This window comes from Nerophis lumbriciformis, linkage group LG07, assembly GCF_033978685.3.
Source record: "Nerophis lumbriciformis linkage group LG07, RoL_Nlum_v2.1, whole genome shotgun sequence".
Lineage (NCBI taxonomy): Eukaryota > Metazoa > Chordata > Actinopteri > Syngnathiformes > Syngnathidae > Nerophis > Nerophis lumbriciformis.
In genome coordinates this window covers 36,398,418-36,417,500 of record NC_084554.2, presented here as the reverse complement: position 1 = coordinate 36,417,500, position 19,083 = coordinate 36,398,418, and the positions used below count along the sequence as shown (strand labels likewise).

Sequence of the window (19,083 nt, the reverse complement as noted above, 5' to 3'; positions counted from 1 at the left end):
GCTGTTAAGTTCTTTCATCCAGGGAAAACCCCAGGATTAGATGGAATACCTATTGAGGTTTATCAAGTATTTTATGAAGAAGTTAAGAAACCATTGCTTTCTAGTTTTAATTACTCATATAAAACAGGGTTTTTGTCTAACTCTCATACAGAAGGTCTTATTTTGTTGTTATTGAAACAGGAAATAAATGGTTAGTATAAAGACCCAGTTTATCTAAAAAAATTGGAGACCAATAACACTTCAGTGTTACGATGCTAAGATCCTGGCAAATGTTTGGCTACACGACTTAAATCTGTTTTGTCAAATATTATTCACCAAGATCAATCAGGTTTCCTACAAGGAAGAAACATATGAAACAATATTAGACAGTTATTTGAAATTATAGAAAATTATAATATGGAAAATAAAATAGGATTAATTTTTGTAGCTGACCTGGAGAAGGCATTTGATCTAATGAGGCTCGACACCATAAAGACCAGCGCATCCTGGGATCCAGTGCTAGAACGTAGTTCTCTGTTCCACAGTAAGCTCTCCTTTGGACTTGCTCTCCGTGTTACTTTCTGCCCTTGTGCTCACTTGTCCTTGTCATTTCCCTTGTCCCCTCAGAATACCCTCCGTTGCCTTGGATTTGAGCTGTGCGCCTCACTTCCCTGGACCCCCCCTGGATTCTGACTGCCTCCCTGGATAATGACCTCTGCTTTGGACACGGACCTCTAGACGCCTCTCTCCAGCCCCACAGACCTCCCGCTTGTGTTACAGATCTTCTTCAGCCTAGCCCTTTTGGACTTTCTGCCTTCTCAGCCAACACGCACTTACAACAACCTCCTGGTAACATTTCCTTGTTAAACACTTCACATAGTCCTGCACTCACACACATAGTAGCATACACACTCCACCGCATCATCAATCGCAATAAATTCTTATTGAGCGATACCTCCTGTGTTGTGCCGTCTCCTTCCCCCGCCGTACGTAACACATCCAGCGAACAGCCTTAGCCAACATAGGCCAGGGATATTCAACTAAATTGTTTTGAGGGCCAAATTTTCAGAAAGGGACCCCGGGGGGGCCTGACTTCTCCCTTCCCTTTTAGTCTTGTTTTGTATATTTCTGGAGTTACAGCATCCTCTGTGTGATTTATGTCTATTTATTTTTGTCAAAGTTACAGGAGTGCTCTGCTGTTTTTAAGGACCATCTGCAAAAATAACTAGTCAAAGATCATCTTGATCTCTACAGTTTTTAAGAATGTGCTGCAAAAAAATTTTTTTTGTCCTGTCCAGCTACTCAGGCAAATCATGTAGTTGATGTAAATGCCCATATCGGCTGTCCAGATTTACTTTACAAAAGAGAAGTGTAGGATACTTCACTTGTTGCCTTATTTGTATTTGACTTTATTAAACGTATTTATATTATCATTTGATGCAGCCGGGCCGGAGCAGGAGGGGATAGAAAGAGGAAAAAAGGAAGACAGAGGGGGAAATTGTGGGGACAAGAGGGGGATAAGACAGACAGACATAAACAACAACAGCAAACACAACAACAACAATAGAGCAACATCAGCAAATACGATATGTACAAATATGATGGTAAATGTGACAGCAAAGAAGCAGTTAGCGAAATACATAATAATACAGAAATGACAATGAGCATTATTACACTACAAGTGGAGCAATACAAATACCAAAGGAAATAGCGCGATTGATAATGAACAATAACACTAATGTACCTCTATTATCAACAATACAGTTGTTCAAATGCAACAATACATATACGTAATGATAACTAGAGATACAAAAGAATGCAGAAAAATGGAGGGGAAGAAAGAGAAGCAACCTATATCAACCTTGTAGATTGTTATAGTAACAATAGGTTAAGCTTTGTCAGTGTGCCATGTGTTACCCAGTTTCCCCTAGGGCAACAACGTTAATATATGTTTGATGAAACGTGATTATGTGCATGAGTGTATGTATGTATATGTACTTCAAGTATATACAAGTCTTGTATATGTACAGTATGTGTATATGTATGTTTGTACAGTGAATGTATATGTACAGTATGTGTATATACTATATGTTTGTACAGTGAATGTGCGTGTGGATGTACGAACTTTGAGTACGTAGGTATGTACTGTATTTGTGTATGTATGTGGGAGCGTAGGTACCTATGTATGTATGTATGTATGTATGTATGTATGTATGTATGAATAACGGTGTGTATGTGAGTATATGTGTATTTGTATGTACAATATATTTGACTCCCAGTGTGTGTGGGAGCCAGAGTACCACCCCAGCCACCCAGAGAGCCCAACCCACAAACAGCAGGTGTGGCGCCCAGGGAACCAGGGACCACCGGCCCCACGCAGCCAGGCCGGCCAACGACAGGAACCAGAGCCAGCAGCAGGCCGCAGACAGACGCGCCCGGCATAGGACAAGGCATGGGAGAAGCAGGGGACAGCCAGCCCTCAAGCCAGCGAGAGACCACACCCCACACGGGCAGAAAGGCGGGACGCCCTGCCCGGGAACCCCAGAGACTGCCCGGGAACCCCAGAGACTCCCCGCAACCGGACGGGAAGACCGCCCCCGCCCCACCAGCAACCGGGCCCCAGCAAGCCCACCCCCGAAGAGCACGGCGCGGTCCGCCCCAGGCCACCCCACCCAAGTCGGCCACCGCAGGACCGCCCAGCACGTGGCCACGGGAACCACCCACCCCACCCGCAGGGACTCCAACGATGGAGATGGAACAACCAGCAACCGCCCTGTCGAATTCCCCCCCTGCAAAAATGTGTTTTGAACTGAACTCGCGGGCCACCAGTTGAGTAGCCCACATGGTGAAAAAAAAAAAAGAGGAGTACCTAAAATGGAACCTTGAGGAACACCACTAGTATAACTAAAAAGGTTGAACAAATGACTACTGACTTCATCTAAAGTAAACTGCTGCAGCAATACTTTAGTTACATAAATCATATTACAAAAAAATGTGTAAATGCCAAAAAGGAGAGGACTTAAAAGAAGTGCCTTGAGGAACGCCTCTGTTATAAAAATCACACATTTGAAACCCTTGCGTACTATTAGACTTAGACTTCCTTTATTGTCAATCAAATTTGAACTTTACAGTACAGATAAGAAATACATTTTGTTGCATTAGCTCGTTGTAGTGCAGGATAAAAGAGCAATAAGGTGCAGATATAAATAGATTTACTGTACAGATAAATATATTGCACTTTTGCATATGCATCCACATTTACGGATGTAGGTTATATTGTATTTATAGTCCGGCGAGTTAATCTGTTTTTGGGGGGAATTGAGGGGATTATTATGATGTATTCTAGAGTCTTATGGCCTGAGAGAAGAAGCTGTTACAGAACCTGGAGGTTCTGCTACAGAGGCTGCAGAACCTCTTTTCAGAATCCAGCAGTGAAAACAGTCCTTGGTGGGGGTGGGAGGAGTCTCTACAGATTTTCTGAGCCCTGGTCAGGCAGCGGCTTTTTGCGATCTCCCGGATAGGAGGAAGAGGAGTCCTGATGATCTTTTCCACCGTCCTCACCACTCTCTGCAGAGACTTCCAGTCTGAGGCAGTGCAGGCTCCAGTCCAGACACAGATGCAGTTGGTTCTATGTTCTATGTTTGCTAACAAGGTTTAAATGTCAAAGCAAGGATCTTCCAATGGTCCAAGTTCCTCTAAACAACAGGAAGTTGCTTCAAAAATATTTGTCTTTCAAGTTTTGACATGAACACGGATTTAGCCCGGGGCCGCTGGTTGAATAGCCTTGCAATAGTCTGCCTTATGTCACAACTCAAACAAGTCAGCACGATTGTGTGAAAAGGAAGGAAGGTGCATGTAGACCCATTATCGTCACAATAATCCGCCTTTTAATCGACAGCTGTGTTCCTGACAAGTGTCAAGATGTAACCACAAAACCCTCAGCACCTTTAACAAACGCTTATTTCAGGACCTAGTCAACTTTCAAGAGTGACCTTCCCGCTAAGCCACAGCTAAACACGATGAATATTCATGACTGTATCGATCCGTGCAGTGAGAGGAACGTGAGGATGTTTAAAAAGGTAGTCACTGTGGGATCACATGGAAGGTATGTGTTATGCATCAGTCAAGAGGCCAGAAAGGGACTAAATATAGGACGTCCACCCCTCTCTCTGTCATCATGACATCATTGCCAAGGCTCAGCACGCCTTCCCTGTTGCCTGGATGCAGGACAGGAACAGGAAAACAGAGAAGATCCTGGAGACAGAGACATTGTTTCCCCTTTCGCTGCAGTAACATTATGAACAGGTAGAACTCGGGAAGGTAGCCAAAAGGATGAGGTTTGCAGTATTTTCTCTAACAAAAGTGCACAATGACACTCTCCCAAGTCCTGTCAACAACTTCGATCTGCAGGAAGTCAAAGCATTCCAGTCATATCTGGACGATGTGTTTCAAAATGGTTTGTCTATCTGCACAGACAATGCAAACGTGGCTCCATTGCACTGACTTTGACGAACTGAAAGTACATTAAAATGATGATCTGTAACACACACCGGAGCACTAATAGCCTTTGACCTTTTAGTGTAATCCAAATCTAAAGTTACAGCAGAAGTCATGTTGAAATTACCATTCAATCTTACATGGCTAATAATTATGGAGTACAGCGGCTTGTTTATAGGTTGAAAAATGCACAAAAAGTCAGCTTAGTTGTTTTCCACTGTGGCCAGTATTGATGCTGACAAGCATTAGAGACTAGAATGTGTGTTTTTGTGACATCCTAAAGTGCACTTTGTTCATTATTGACCTGTCCTAACAAAAAAAACATGTCAACGTGAGTCACACTGTGCCCATCGTTTACTTTGGGTGATACTCATCATTGAGCTGGATAATACGATTATTCCACCATACACGACTCAGCCATGATGCACAATAAAACTGTTTCAAATGGTGCATCTTGGAGATTTGATACAACTTATTAAGAGGAATAACATATATTTGCTATGGCTTTCTAAAAATGAAAGAAATGTGTAACAAGTCCCTCACGAAAACCTTAAAAAAGGGGAATAAAATGATAAAAAGAGAAGTCATTTACTGTGTCATGTAGGAAATTGTTTGTTCCTTAAAATATATGTCCAAGTTGTAGTACATAAAATGTTTAAGTATATAAATATATGTGCAAAAATATTACAGTAGAGGCATTTTTTGAATGGTTATCATTGGTGTTTTAATTCAGAACCACACTAAAAAAAAATGATATTAAGTAGTTTAATATATTCCGTTGATTTAGCCAGATGTGTCTTTTCTGTGGATGATTTTGTATTTACATTTATAGAAAAAACAACCAATAAATATAAACTAACAAATGTAAAACAAAGATGCATATTCATTAAAGTAGTCAATGTATTCAGAATTAGCAATGAAAATATGTAAGACACCTAATGGATTTAACAAACTAAACCACATGTGTCAAACTCAAGGCCAGGGGGCCAAATCTGGCCCGCCACATTATCTTATATGGCCCACGAAAGAGTAGAAATATTATGCGTTAATAAAATGCTTAATCGTTTCTTACTAAATATATTTATTTCCCTTTTGACATTTAAAATCATCTAGTGCATGCAATTGTGTATCTTTTAAAAAAAACACTGCTTTTACTGTAAAATTCTGGTGACTGAGCTGCCAGTTTTTAAAAGTAAAATTTAAATATTTTTCTTGCAGCTTATGTAAAAAAATAAAAATACATTGTTAATATACCATGACTGTATGTATGTATGTATATATATATATTAGGGCTGCAACAACTAATCGATTAAATCGATTAAAATCGATTATAAAAATAGTTGGTGATTAATTTAGTCATCGATTCATTGGATCTATGCTATGCGCAGAGGCAATTATTTATTTATTTATTTATTTATTTTTTATAAACCTTTATTTATAAACTGCAACATGTACAAACAGCTGAGAAACAATAATCAAAATAAGTATGGTGCCAGTATGCTGTTTTTTTTTTCAATAAAATACTGGAAAGGATAAAAATGTAGTTTGTCTCTTTTATCCGATTATTAATCGAAGTAATAATCGACAGATTAATCGATTATGAAATGAATCGTTAGTTGCAGCCCTAATATATATATGTATATATACACACACACACACACACACACACACACACACACACACACACACACACACACACACACACACACACACAGTCGTGGTCAAAAGTTTACATACACTTGTAAATAACAATGTCATTACGGTCTTTAGTTTCCAATAATTTCTACAACTCTTTATTTTTTTGTGATAGAGTGATTGGAGCACATACTTGTTTGTCACAGAAAACATTCATGAAGTTTGGTTCTTTTATGAATTTATTATGGGTCTACTGAAAATGTGACCAAATCTGCTGGGTCAAAAGTATACATACAGCAATGTTAATATTTGGTTACATGTCCCTTGGCAAGTTTCACTGCAATAAGGCGCTTTTGGTAGCCATCAACAAGCTTCTGGCAAGCTTCTGGTTGAATTTTTGACCACTCCTCTTGACAAAATTGGTGCAGTTCAGCTAAATGTGTTGGTTTTCTGACATGGACTTGTTTCTTCAGCATTGTCCACACATTTAAGTCAGGACTTTGGGAAGGCCATTCTAAAACCTTAATTCTAGCCTGATTTAGCCATTTCTTTACAACTTTTGACATGTGTTTGGAGTCATTGTCCTGTTGGAACACCCAACTCCTCCAAACATATTGCTGGGTATTGTGGCCAAACAGCTCAATTTTTGTTCCATCTGACCACAGAACTTTCCTCCAGAAGGTCTTATCTTTGGCCACGATACCCAGCAATATGTTTGGAGGAGAAAAGGTGAGGCCTTTAATCCCAGGAACACCATCCCTACCGTCACGCATGGTGGTGGTATATTATGCTCTAGGCCTGTTTTGCTGCCAATGGAACTGGTGCTCTACATAGGGATGTCCGATAATGGCTTTTTGCCGATATCCGATACTCCGATATTGTCCCACTCTTTAATTACCGATACCGATATCAACCGATACCGATATCAACCGATGTATACAGTCGTGGAATTAACACATTATTATGCCTAATTTGGACAACCGGGTATGGTGAAGATAAGGTACTTTTAAAAAAAAGTTATAAAATAAAATAAGATAAATATATTAAAAACATTTTCTTGAATAAAAAAGAAAGTAAAACAATATAAAAACAGTTACATAGAAACTAGTAATTAATGAAAATGAGTAAAATTAACTGTTAAAGGTTAGTACTATTAGTGGACCAGCAGCACGCACAATCATGTGTGCTTACGGACTGTATCCCTTGCAGACTGTATTGGTATATATTGATATATAATGTAGGAACCAGAATATTAATAACAGAAAGAAACAACCCTTTTGTGTGAATGAGTGTGAATGAGTGTAAATGGGGGAGGAAGGTTTTTTGGGTTGGTGCACTAATTGTAAGTGTATCTTGTGTTTTTTATGTTGACTTAGACTTAGACTTAAGACTTCCTTTTTATTGTCAATCAAATGTGAACTTTACAGCACAGATAAGAACGAAATTTCGTTACATAAGCTCATGGTAGTGCAGGATAAAAAAGCGATAAGGTGCATATATAAATAAATAAATATATATAAATAATATATAAAATAAATAAATATATATAAATAAAAAAATAGATTACTGTACAGATAAATATATTGCACTTTTTCACATGCGTCCACGTTTATGGATGTATGTTATATTGTCTTTTTTATTCCAGCGAGTTAATCCTTTTTGGGGGGAGTTGAGGAGATAATTTAATTTAATTATGATGCGTTCAAGAGTCTTACGGCCTGAGGGAAGAAGCTCTTACAGAACCTGGAGGTTCTGCTTCGGAGGCTGCGGAACCTCTTTCTAGAGTCCAGCAGTGAAAACAGTCCTTGGTGGGGGTGGGAGGAGTCTTTGCAGATTTTCTGAGCCCTGGTCAGGCAGCGGCTTTTTGCGATCTCCTGGATAGGAGGAAGAGGAGTCCTGATAATCTTTTCCGCCGTCCTCACCACTCTCTGGAGAGACTTGCAGTCTGAGGCATTGCAGGCTAATAATAATTAATAATTAATAATTTTTTTATAAAAAAAGTAAAAAACACTAAAAAAAAACAATACCAATAATGAAAAAACGATACCGATAATTTCCGAAATTACATTTTAACGCATTAATCGGCCGGTAATATCGGCAGGCCGATATTATCGGGCATCTCTAGTTTTACAGAGAGTAAATGGGACAATGAAAAAGGAGGATTACCTCCAAATTCTTCAGGACAACCTAAAATCATCAGCCCGGCGGTTGAGTCTTGGGCGCAGTTGGGTGTTCCAACAGGACAATGACCCCAAACACACACCAAAAGTGGTACAGGAATGGCTAAATCAGGCTAGATTTAAGGTTTTAGAATGGCCTTCCCAAAGACCTGACTTAAATGTGTGGACAATGTTTAAGAAACAAGTCCCTGTCAGAAAACCAACACATTGAGCTGAACTGCACCAATTTTGTCAAGAGTGGTCAAAAATTCAACCAGAAGCTTGTGAATGGCTACCAAAAGCACCTTATTGCAGTGAAACTTGCCAAGGGACATGTAAGCAAATATTAACATTGCTGTATGTATACTTTTGACCCAGCAGATTTGGTCACATTTCCAGTAGACCCATAATAAATTCATAAAAGAACCAAACTTCCTGAATGTTTTTTGTGACAAACAAGTATGTGCTCCAATCACTCTATCACAAAAAAATAAGAGTTGTAAAAATTATTGGAAACTCAAGACAGCCATGACATTATGTCCTTCACAAGTGTATGTAAACTTTTGACCACGACTGTATATATGTACATTAATATATTACTCATTGTTAAACGCAGCCCTTACAGGGCAACCATATCTGCAATGTGGCCCTCAATGAAAATTAGTTTGACACCCCTGACCTAAACAATATAAGGGCTGGCAAAATGAATGCAGATTAATCCATGGTTATTGTTAATCATATTATAAATGTTAATCGGTAGGCAGTCTTGGAATAAATATAAAACAGCTTACTGTATGTAAGATGAATATGGTGTTGCTGCATTTTGTTAAATAATATTGTTTTCTATCATAAAGGTTATTATTGTGTGTATGTACGGAACCCCTAAAGGGACATGGAGGGAAAAAAATGTTTTGAGAGATATCACAAAAGGTTTTTTCCATGTCAGTGAACCGGAAGTAAAACCGACACAGCGATGGAGGAGCCTACCCATCATCCGTGGGAGAAGTTTATTGATTTCTATTTTAGCATTGGCCTAACATATGAAGACATCAAAACGTATTATGGTCCCACCACAGAGCACAGATGATGGGTAGGCTCCCGCTCCTCCATCGCCGTGTCTGTTTTACTTCCGGTTCACTGACATAGGAAAAAAAACTTTTGCGAGATCTCGCAAAAAGTATTGCGAAATCTCGCAAAACATTTTTCCCCTCCATGTCTCTTTAGGGGCTCTGTACATACACACAATAATAACCTTTATGATAAAAAACAAAATTATTTAACAAACAGCAGCACCACCATATTCATCTTACATACAGTAAGCTGTTTTATATTTATTCTACGGCTGCCTACCGATTAACATTTTATAATATGATTAAAAATAACCATGGATTAATCTGCATTCATTTTGCCAGCCCTTATATTGTTTAGGTTAGGGGTGTCAAACTCGTTTTCATTGAGGGCCACATCACAGTTCTGTCTTGCGAAAAGTATTGCGATATCTGGCAAAAAGTATTGCGAGATCTGGCAAAAAGTATTGCGATATCTGGCCAAAAGTATTGCCAGATCTGGCCAAAAGTATGGCCATATCTGGCCAAAAGTATGGCCAGATCTGGCCATCAGTATTGCCAGATCTGGCCAAAAGTATTGCCAGATCTGGCCAAAAGTATTGCCAGATCTGGCAAAAAGTATTGCCAGATCTGGCAAAAAGTATTGCCGGATCTGGCAAAAAGTATTGCCAGATCTGGCAAAAAGTATTGCCAGATCTGTCAAAAAGTATTGCCAGATCTGTCAAAAAGTATTGCCAGATCTGCCAAAAAGTATTGCCAAATCTACCAAAAAGTATTGCCGGATCTGCCAAAAAGTATTGCCGGATCTGCCAAAAAGTATTGCCAGATCTGGCAAAAAGTATTGCGATATCTGGCCAAAAGTATTGCCAGATCTGGCCAAAAGTATGGCCATATCTGGCCAAAAGTATGGCCAGATCTGGCCATCAGTATGGCCAGATCTGGCCAAAGGTATTGCCAGATCTGGCCAAAAGTATTGCCAGAACTGGCAAAAAGTATTGCCAGATCTGGCAAAAAGTATGGCCAGATCTCGCAACAGTATTGAGGGATCTCGCAAAAAGTATTGCCAGATCTCGCAAAAGTATTGTGAGATCTCGCAAAAAGTATTGTCAGATCTCGCAAAAAGTATTGCGAGATGTCGCAAAACATCCATGTCCCTTTAGGGCAGGGGTCGTGAACCTTTTTGGCTGAGAGAGCCATAAAAAGCCAAATATTTTAAAATGTAATTCTGTGAGAGCCATATCATATTTTTTTAACACTGAATACCACTAAATGCATGCATTTTTAAGTAAGACCAACATTTTTAGAGTATAACAAGTCTATTATTCTTTTTTATAAAGTTATTCTGAAGCTAACCAATAATAAACAATATACTTCTTACCAATAATGCGACGTGTTGAAAGTTAAAAGTTGTTCAAAGTTGGGCACCAACCTTCAGTCAGTGGACATGTGGACAAGTCTCGCGTGTCCTCGGGGAAGGACTCGTTGAGACGTTGAAACAAGCGAGCCAAGTCCGAGTAGCTGCGGTGCAAGTAGAGGACATTCCTGTCCGACCACTCGGTCCTGATCTCGAAGAAGTCCTCCTCCTCTCCCCGCCGGCTGATGACGAGTCTCCGGACTCCGTTGACCCAGCAGTCCCGCACGAACATGTTGACCAGCGACGTGCCCTCGAACACGGCCGAAGCCATGCCTCTCAGTCCGGCATGCTGCTCGGATCCACGCCTGTGGAAGTCATCCGAGAATTAAACACAACTTCAGCGACTTTTTTTTTTCTTTTCTTTCTTTCTTCCACTCCTCTTCTCTTTGCTCTCAGGCAGAGCTCAGCCCTGCAGACCAAGTCAAACGTGGCGTGATTGAGCTTGCAGGAGGGGAAAGAAGTCTCAGATAACGCCCATTTGGAAAATACTCCCAATTGTTCCGTTTTTTGAAAAAAAAAAACAAAAAAAAGACAATCAGCACATCTCCAAAATACTGTGCAATTATCTTCAGGCCATGCAAACCATTTTGTTCACTTTTTCTTAGCAGTTTGCTTCCTCCCTTCTTGACAACAGGACATTATTATGCCAAGAATGCAAAGGGCTGCAAAGACCATCCTCTCATTTGTAATCAGGGGAGAAAAGCCTTTCATTAAAGTCAGAGGTGTCAAATCACGGCACCATAACTTAAAAATAAATGTAACAGGGTCAAGTATGTCATGTAAATAAAGTGCTACATTTTTGAGCTAATTGTTCAACCATGAAGTGATTAACGTGGACCCCGACTTAAACCATACTTGCCAACCCTCCCGAATTTTTCGGGAGACTCCCGAAATTCAGCGCCTCTCCCAAAAAACTCCCTGGACAAATATTCTCCCGAAAATCTCCCGATTTTCAGCCGGAGCTGGAAGCCACGCCCCCTCCAGCTCCATGCGGACCTGAGTGAGGACAGCCTTTTTTTCATGACGGGAGGACAACAGGGTGACAAGAACTAAATCATCCAGACTAGAGATAAATTGTATTATGTTTATTTTACCTAAAAATAAATATATTTATTAATTAAAAAAATAAAAATAAATACATTTTTACTATATTTTGCTAAAAACATCAAAATTAATTGTATTTTTATTTGTATTTTTTCGTGACTCCTTATTACATCCAGCCATAGAATTATACCTTAAAATAAACATATTTCAAATAATTGATTTTAAATCATCATAATAATTCATTTAAAATGACCATATTTAATTATTAAAATAATTGCTTGTTCATCAACAACTTTAGCATTTTATTCATTACATTTTGAAACTCTCAGAAGCCAAGTTATGTTATATTCCTTAATATTTATTTATGCAAGTTTGAAGTATCAATTATCTAAACACAGTTTTGTTTGCATATTTTCAGGATGTAGATATATATATATATATATATATATATATATATATATATATATATATATATATATATATATATATATATATATAGTATGAAATACTTGACTTGGTGACTAGCTGTCAATATACTCCTCCCCTCTTAACCACGCCCCCAACCACGCCCCGCCCCACCCCCGACCACGCCCCCACCCCCACCTCCCGAAATCGGAGGTCTCAAGGTTGGCAAGTATGACAACAAGTAAACAAGTTGAAAAACTTTTTTTTTTTTAGAATACAATATGTTAGCGTAAATAAAAAAAATATGTACAATTATGCAATCTATTTATGGATCACTTTTCACATAGAGGATAGGTGATAAACATAAAAACATTGCAACAAACGCATGAAAGAGGATTGTGCTTCTCAAGCAAAACATAATGGTGCAAGTGTTTGCAGCAACTTGTATCCGCATGCTAAACTATGAATTTGTGTGACGATACCCAAATGTAAACAGATGATATTACTAATATCCAGTGATGGGCAGTAACAAGCTACATGTAGCTAAACAGCTTAACTACATTTTTCAATAGCCTGGCGATAGCTTGGTTTGGTACCCAAAGCTACAAGCTACCCAAAGAGAGAAAATGGACTGCGAATAATGGCCCCAAAAAATATGTAAAAAATACAATGACCTGGATTAATGAGAACATCCATACATACGGAGAAAATCCATGATGATTAGTTGGTGTTTCGTATGATGAGTCACAATTGGCTAAGGTTAGGGGAAAACATTACAGTCTGGCCAATCAGAGGCAAGATAAGGCGGGTCATCGAAACTCGTAAGTCATGCACTTATATCACTATGACGACGAGGGAGTCAGAGACAGAGAGACGCTTCAAGCTGAGGACTCAAAAAAAAAAAACATACTTGAAAATGTCAGAAGAATTTTCTCCCCCAGATTAGATTTTTCCTTTAGTGATGAAGATGACTTTGCCGGAAACCCACAATAATGTGTGTCCTTGGCCATGTTTAGACAAATGTATGCGTTTAGAGAAAACAATGCTCAAAACCGTAGTTTTTAGTTGTTTACTCTGTAAACTAAAATCATAACTGCTCTCTTCATCCAAGATATCCAACACAAATTTAGGAACACACATTAAGGTGAGTTGAGTTCATGAAAAGTTTTACTGCACATACAAATTTATTTAAAAAGTACCAATGATAGTCGCACACACACTAAGTGTGGTGAAATTAACCTCTGCATTTGACCCATTCCCTTCTTCCACCCCCTGGGAGGTGAGGGGAGCAGTTAGCAGCAGCGGTGGCCGCGCCCCGGAATCATTTTGGTGATTTAACCCCCAATTCCAACCCTTTTTTTTTTACCAATTACCAACTGCTCCCAAACAACATACAAGAAGTCATTGTTTTGTTTTTTTGTCAGGATATAGTCCGATGATGTTCTTTACTTTATATAGAGAAAATGAATAGTATTGTAGGGGTGGGAAAAAGAAAAGGCAAACTAATACAGTGGAGTGCAGGAATCCCTACAGATATTTAGACTTAGACTGAGACAAACTTTATTGATCCACAAGGGAAATTGTTCCACACAGTAGCTGAGTTATAAAGGATGGAAATGATAATGGTATTAAGGTATAAAGTAGACTAAAAATTTACCATAGTAGCAACATATAATATAACATATATGTAATATTTACATATTATATATATTGTTGTACCCCGCCTTCCGCCCGATTGTAGCTGAGATAGGCTCCAGCGCCCCCCGCGACCCCAAAGGGAATAAGCGGTAGAAAATGGATGGATGGATGGATGTTGTAGGGTAGTTGTAGGGCAGGGGTCACCAACGCGGTGCCCGCGGGCAGCAAGTTACCCGTAAGGACCAGATGAGTAGCCTGCTGGCCTGTTCTAAAAATAGCTCAAATAGCAGCACTTACCAGTGAGTTGCCTCCATTTTTTAAATTGTATTTATTTACTAGCAAGCTGATCTCGTTTTGCTCGACATTTTTAATTCTAAGAGAGACAAAACTCAAATAGAATTTGAAAATCCAAGAAAATATTTTAATGACTTGGTCTTCACTTGTTTAAATAAATTCATTTTTTTTTTTTTACTTTGCTTCTTATAACTTTCAGAAAGACAATTTCAGAGGAAAAAATACAACCTTAAAAATTATTTTAGGATTTTTAAACTCATATACATTTTTACCTTTTAAATTCCTTCCTCTTCTTTCCTGACAATTTAAATCAATGTTCAAGTAAATTTATTTTTTTTATTGTAAAGAATAAGAAATACATTTTGATTTAATTCTTCATTTTAGCTTCTGTTGTTTCGACAAAGAATATTGGTGAAATATTTCTTCAAACTTATTATGATTAAAATTCAAAAAAATTATTCTGGCAAATCTAGAAAATCTGTAGAATCAAATTTAAATCCTATTTCAAAGTCTTTTGAAAATCTTTTAAAATTTTTGTTCCGGAAAATCTAGAAGAAATAATGATTTGACTTGGTTAGAAATATAGCTTGGTCCAATTTGTTATATATTCTAACAAAGTGCAGATTGGATTTTAACCTATTTAAAACATGTCATCAAAATTCTAAAATTAATCTTAATCAGGAAAAATTACTAATGATGTTCCATAAATTCTTTTTTAAATTTTTTCAAAAAGATTCGAATTAGCTAGTTTTTCTCTTCTTTTTTTTGGTTGAATTTTGAATTTTAAAAAGTCGAAATTGAAGATAAACTATGTTTCAAAATTTTATTTTAATTTTTTTCGTGTTTTCTCCTCTTTTAAACCGTTCAATTAAGTGTTTTTTTCATCATTTATTCTCTACAAAAAACCTTCCGTAAAAGGAAAAAAAATGTACGACAAAGATAAATATCATTAATTATTAATAATAACATAGAGTTAAAGGTAAATTGAGCAAATTGGCTATTTCTGGCAATTTATTTAAGTGTGTATCAAACTGGTAGCCCTTTGCATTAATCAGTACCCAAGAAGTAGCTCTTGGTTTCGAAAAGGTTGGTGACCCCTGTTGTAGGGTGTCCCCAGCTAAATGACAGATAGTTAATAGTAATGGACCTTTATTGGGTCCATTTGTACAATTAACATTGATATTATACATGTGGGCTCATAAATATAAATGCCGTTAAATGTAGCTTTGATGTAGCAAGATACTTTTGCCGTGTAGCTTGCTACAATTCTGCGGGGATAGCTTCCCCTGAAGCTTAGCTACATTTAATCAAAGGTAACTTGTAGCTTAGCTTTCTACATTTTCCAAGTAGCTTGCCCATCACCGCTAATATCTTATGAAAAGTGCTTATATTATACAATATGTACGCAGACAAACCATCTCTTATGTTTTGTAATATATGTGCCACCAGCAGTGTTGGGACTAACGCGTTACTTTGTAACGCGTTACTGTAACGCCGTTAGTTTCGGCGGTAACTAGTAATCTAACGCGTTATTTATTATATTCAGTAACTCAGTTACCGTTACTACATGATGCGTTACTGCGTTATTTTACGTTACTTTTTATGTAGTATAAAGTGTGTTTTATCGGAGCGCTGCTCTGTTATCGTTCTGATTCTTCTTGTGTCACAAGCCGGAGAAGAGAGACGTGCGCTCTGTGTGTGTGAGTGTGGAGGGAGGAGAGGGGGGCGTGTCTGATCATGGCGGAGCCAGAAGTCGAGTTTGCTAACATGGAGATATTTTCACTACTTTTCTTTTGTCGAGCACAAAGAAAAGAACATTTTAGTTAAATGTAAATTGTGCTTTGGATCAAAGATCCCATCTACTGCCCAAAACAGCAATTCAAATCTGCTGAAACAAGCTACATAGCAACATGCTTCGACGAAGCTAGTAAAGAGAGACAGAGACTCTGATGCCACTTCACCTCCACCATTTAAGGATTAACTTTGCCTCTTCTCATCATTCACCGCTGAAGGTACACACTCTGTCACTCTAATTGTTCATGTGTGCGAGCAAACGCAAAAACTCCCTGAGCATGAGTGGAGCCCATGTCAGCAACATCACACGTGCACACTGTGGCTACACCAGCAGCACACCTGTCCCAAACCTCACTAAATAACAAGTTCAATCTCCATCCATCCATCCATTTTTACTACCGCTTGTCTCTTTCGGGGTCGCAGGAGCCTATCTCAGCTGCATTCGGGCGGAAGGTAGTGTACACCCTGGACAAGTCTCCCCCTCATCACAGGGCCAACACAGATACACAGACAACATTCTCTTATTATTATAATCAAATGACAGCAGTCATTTCCATTTCTAATATAAGTGTTTAGGCCCACTTACAATGACAATAACAACAAATATTGTTTTTCATGAACTGTGTACTTGTATTGTTTGTCTGGGTGGAGGTCCTGCTTTGGAAATAGTTTGTACCCCTTTCATTTAGTTCCCATTAAAACATTCACATGTTGCACAATGAGATGTAAGCAGGGGATCATGTGTACATTCCTGCAACTTCCTGTTTGTAAAAAATATATTTTTATTAGTATTTATTTAATATACTAACAGCATTTAATAATTAATATTTATAAATTAAGATTCCTAATAAATGACACTAGAATAAGCACACATTTGATTGGTAAATCATAGTGTAACGACCTGGAATTACACTTTATGTGTGGTGTTGGAGTTGTCTGACTTTTTGTGTGGCTGTAAACTCATCACTGGCTAAGTGCCATATGTGCAAGTGTTGGCACACGTGAGAAAGAGCGAGTGGCTGCTGTTGATATAACAAAGTAGCTTTTGGTCTGGTTTGTTCTGCAGAAAATGACCACTTTTGCTAGATATCATTTTTTTTACTAATGTTTTGGTGATGTGTTTATGGCCGACAATAAAGAGTTTTGCTCAGTAAAGAAAATGCCTGGTTAGGCTTTGTGTATGTAGTGTGTGCCTTTCTTGGTTTACATCTATGCTGTTATTATGCTGTTTGTTACTTATGTACGTTATGTTGCAGCTATTTAAAATAGTTTTGTCAATTTGTTCTGGCCAGAAACAAATTGGCCTTTGTAACATATCTTTGTCTTTGTGTGTTGTATGTAGAGCACATTGCTTAGCAGAGTTCAGTGATGCAAATGCATGTCAAGTTGATCAACAGATTGTATTATTCTCCAGTGCAATAACAGTACTGAAATGAAGGCTAAAAGGGCATTAATGGGAGCTTTAAAAAAAAAGAAGAAGAAAAAAATAAGTAACTAAATAGTTACTTTTCACAGTAACGCATTACTTTTTGGTGTAAGTAACTGAGTTAGTAACTGAGTTACTTTTGAAATGAAGTAACTAGTAACTGTAACTAGTTACTGCTCTGCAGTAACTAACCCAACACTGGCCACCAGTCTGCATGTCAAAAAACAAAACATTTATAAGAACTTCAATCACTTCATCGGACATAATTCAACTTCTGGGACATTTGACCTGACAAATGTGCCAACATCTCAAAAACCTCGGTCTATAAAAGTCCTTTGATGCACGTGTGATCAGAGGGATGATGTGTTACGTGTGCAGCCTCGCCGTTCCCCACAAGTACTCAGTAATAACGCCATGTCTGTGTGGAATGATGTGTGGCTGGACCACGTTTGCAGAGTCAGCAAACAAGTTTCATTTTTGAACAGTGAAAAAGAGATATTTGCCTTCTCATGTACTTGAGATCCATTATTTTGGAAGAACTACAGTATCAGTACCAGCATGTCCACATTTCTAATATAGGCCCTAAAATGAAAGCATTTTTCCTGCCAGAAAATGGTCAAAAATACGCCAAGACAAACTCAGCTAAGCCGTATGCCTCATTGACCACAAGAGAAGTTCACAAGCATCTATCCTGCTCCCAAAAAAATACTATAAAAGTGGCACAAAGAACAATTGTGAAGCATAGATCAGACGTTCTCCTTTTACCCAGCATCTGTTGGACCTCACGTTTTATGGCTCTGTCCGTCTTTATTGTGTTTTGCTCCGAGTGGACCTCGCATCTGTTAAGTCCGCTCTATTACCAAGTCAAAGGACGTAAATCTGATGCGCACAACACAGTCAATGACTTGTTTCATCCTTTGTTGTGGCTATAGTACGGAGGTTAATTTGTGTCTTTGTTACAAAAGATTTTATTTGTCACTGAATTTATGAAACTGATTTTTTTGCATTTGAATTTTATGAATGATCAATTTATGCTGACAATTTTATTGAATACAATTTTGTGAGCAAAATGTGTATTTAAAAATGCAGTTTGTTTTGAATAGGGTTTTTTTTAAGTCAGTGTGTAAAAATTCTATGAAAAAAAAATCCTTGTAAGAAAATTCAGTGTAAACAAAATGTGTGCATAAAAATTCAGCGCAATGTTGCTTCAAAACATAAGACTCACTTCCAGTAAAATAAGACTGAAGCAATCGATCCAGCTTCAGAACCAGTCAATGAGGTGCTTTAGTATTAATCTACCAGAAGTGGGTCTTGAGTTTTTTAGCAATGAATATTTCTGCACTGAATTTTCTTTTACACTGAATCTTTCTAAACTGATTTTTTTACACTGATTTTTCTGCACTGATTCTTTTACACTGAATTTTTCTACACCAATTTTTCTCACACTGACTTTTTCTGCTATGAATTTATTTGACACTCGTCTTTTTACACTGATTTTTTACACACTGGATGTTTGCACAATTATTATTATTATTTTTTTTTTTGTCCTGTCCAGCTACTCAGACAAATCATATTGTTGATGTAGCTGCCCATATCGGCTGTACAGATTTACTTTACATAAGAGAAGTGTGGGATACTACTCTTGTTGCCTAGGGTTGCTGGTTACTGGGGTTCAATCCCCACCTTCTACCATCCTAGTCACGTCCGTTGTGTCCTTGAGCAAGACACTTC

General features: G+C 38.1%; 1 protein-coding gene across 4 annotated transcripts in view; it reads right to left on the bottom strand.

Annotated features, from left to right (window-relative positions):
* The window catches only part of pxdc1b (PX domain containing 1b), a 50,664-nt gene that overhangs the window by 14,525 nt on the left and 17,056 nt on the right, over positions 1-19,083 (bottom strand). For 3 of the 4 annotated variants that reach the window (XM_061965252.2, XM_061965251.2, XM_061965254.2), the window contains exon 4: positions 10,767-11,056. In XM_061965252.2, the coding sequence (XP_061821236.1) occupies positions 10,767-11,056 (290 nt within the window). Of the gene's footprint in view, positions 1-10,766; positions 11,057-18,117; positions 18,217-19,083 lie in introns of those variants that run through there. The other variant, XM_061965255.1, reaches the window with a different exon arrangement.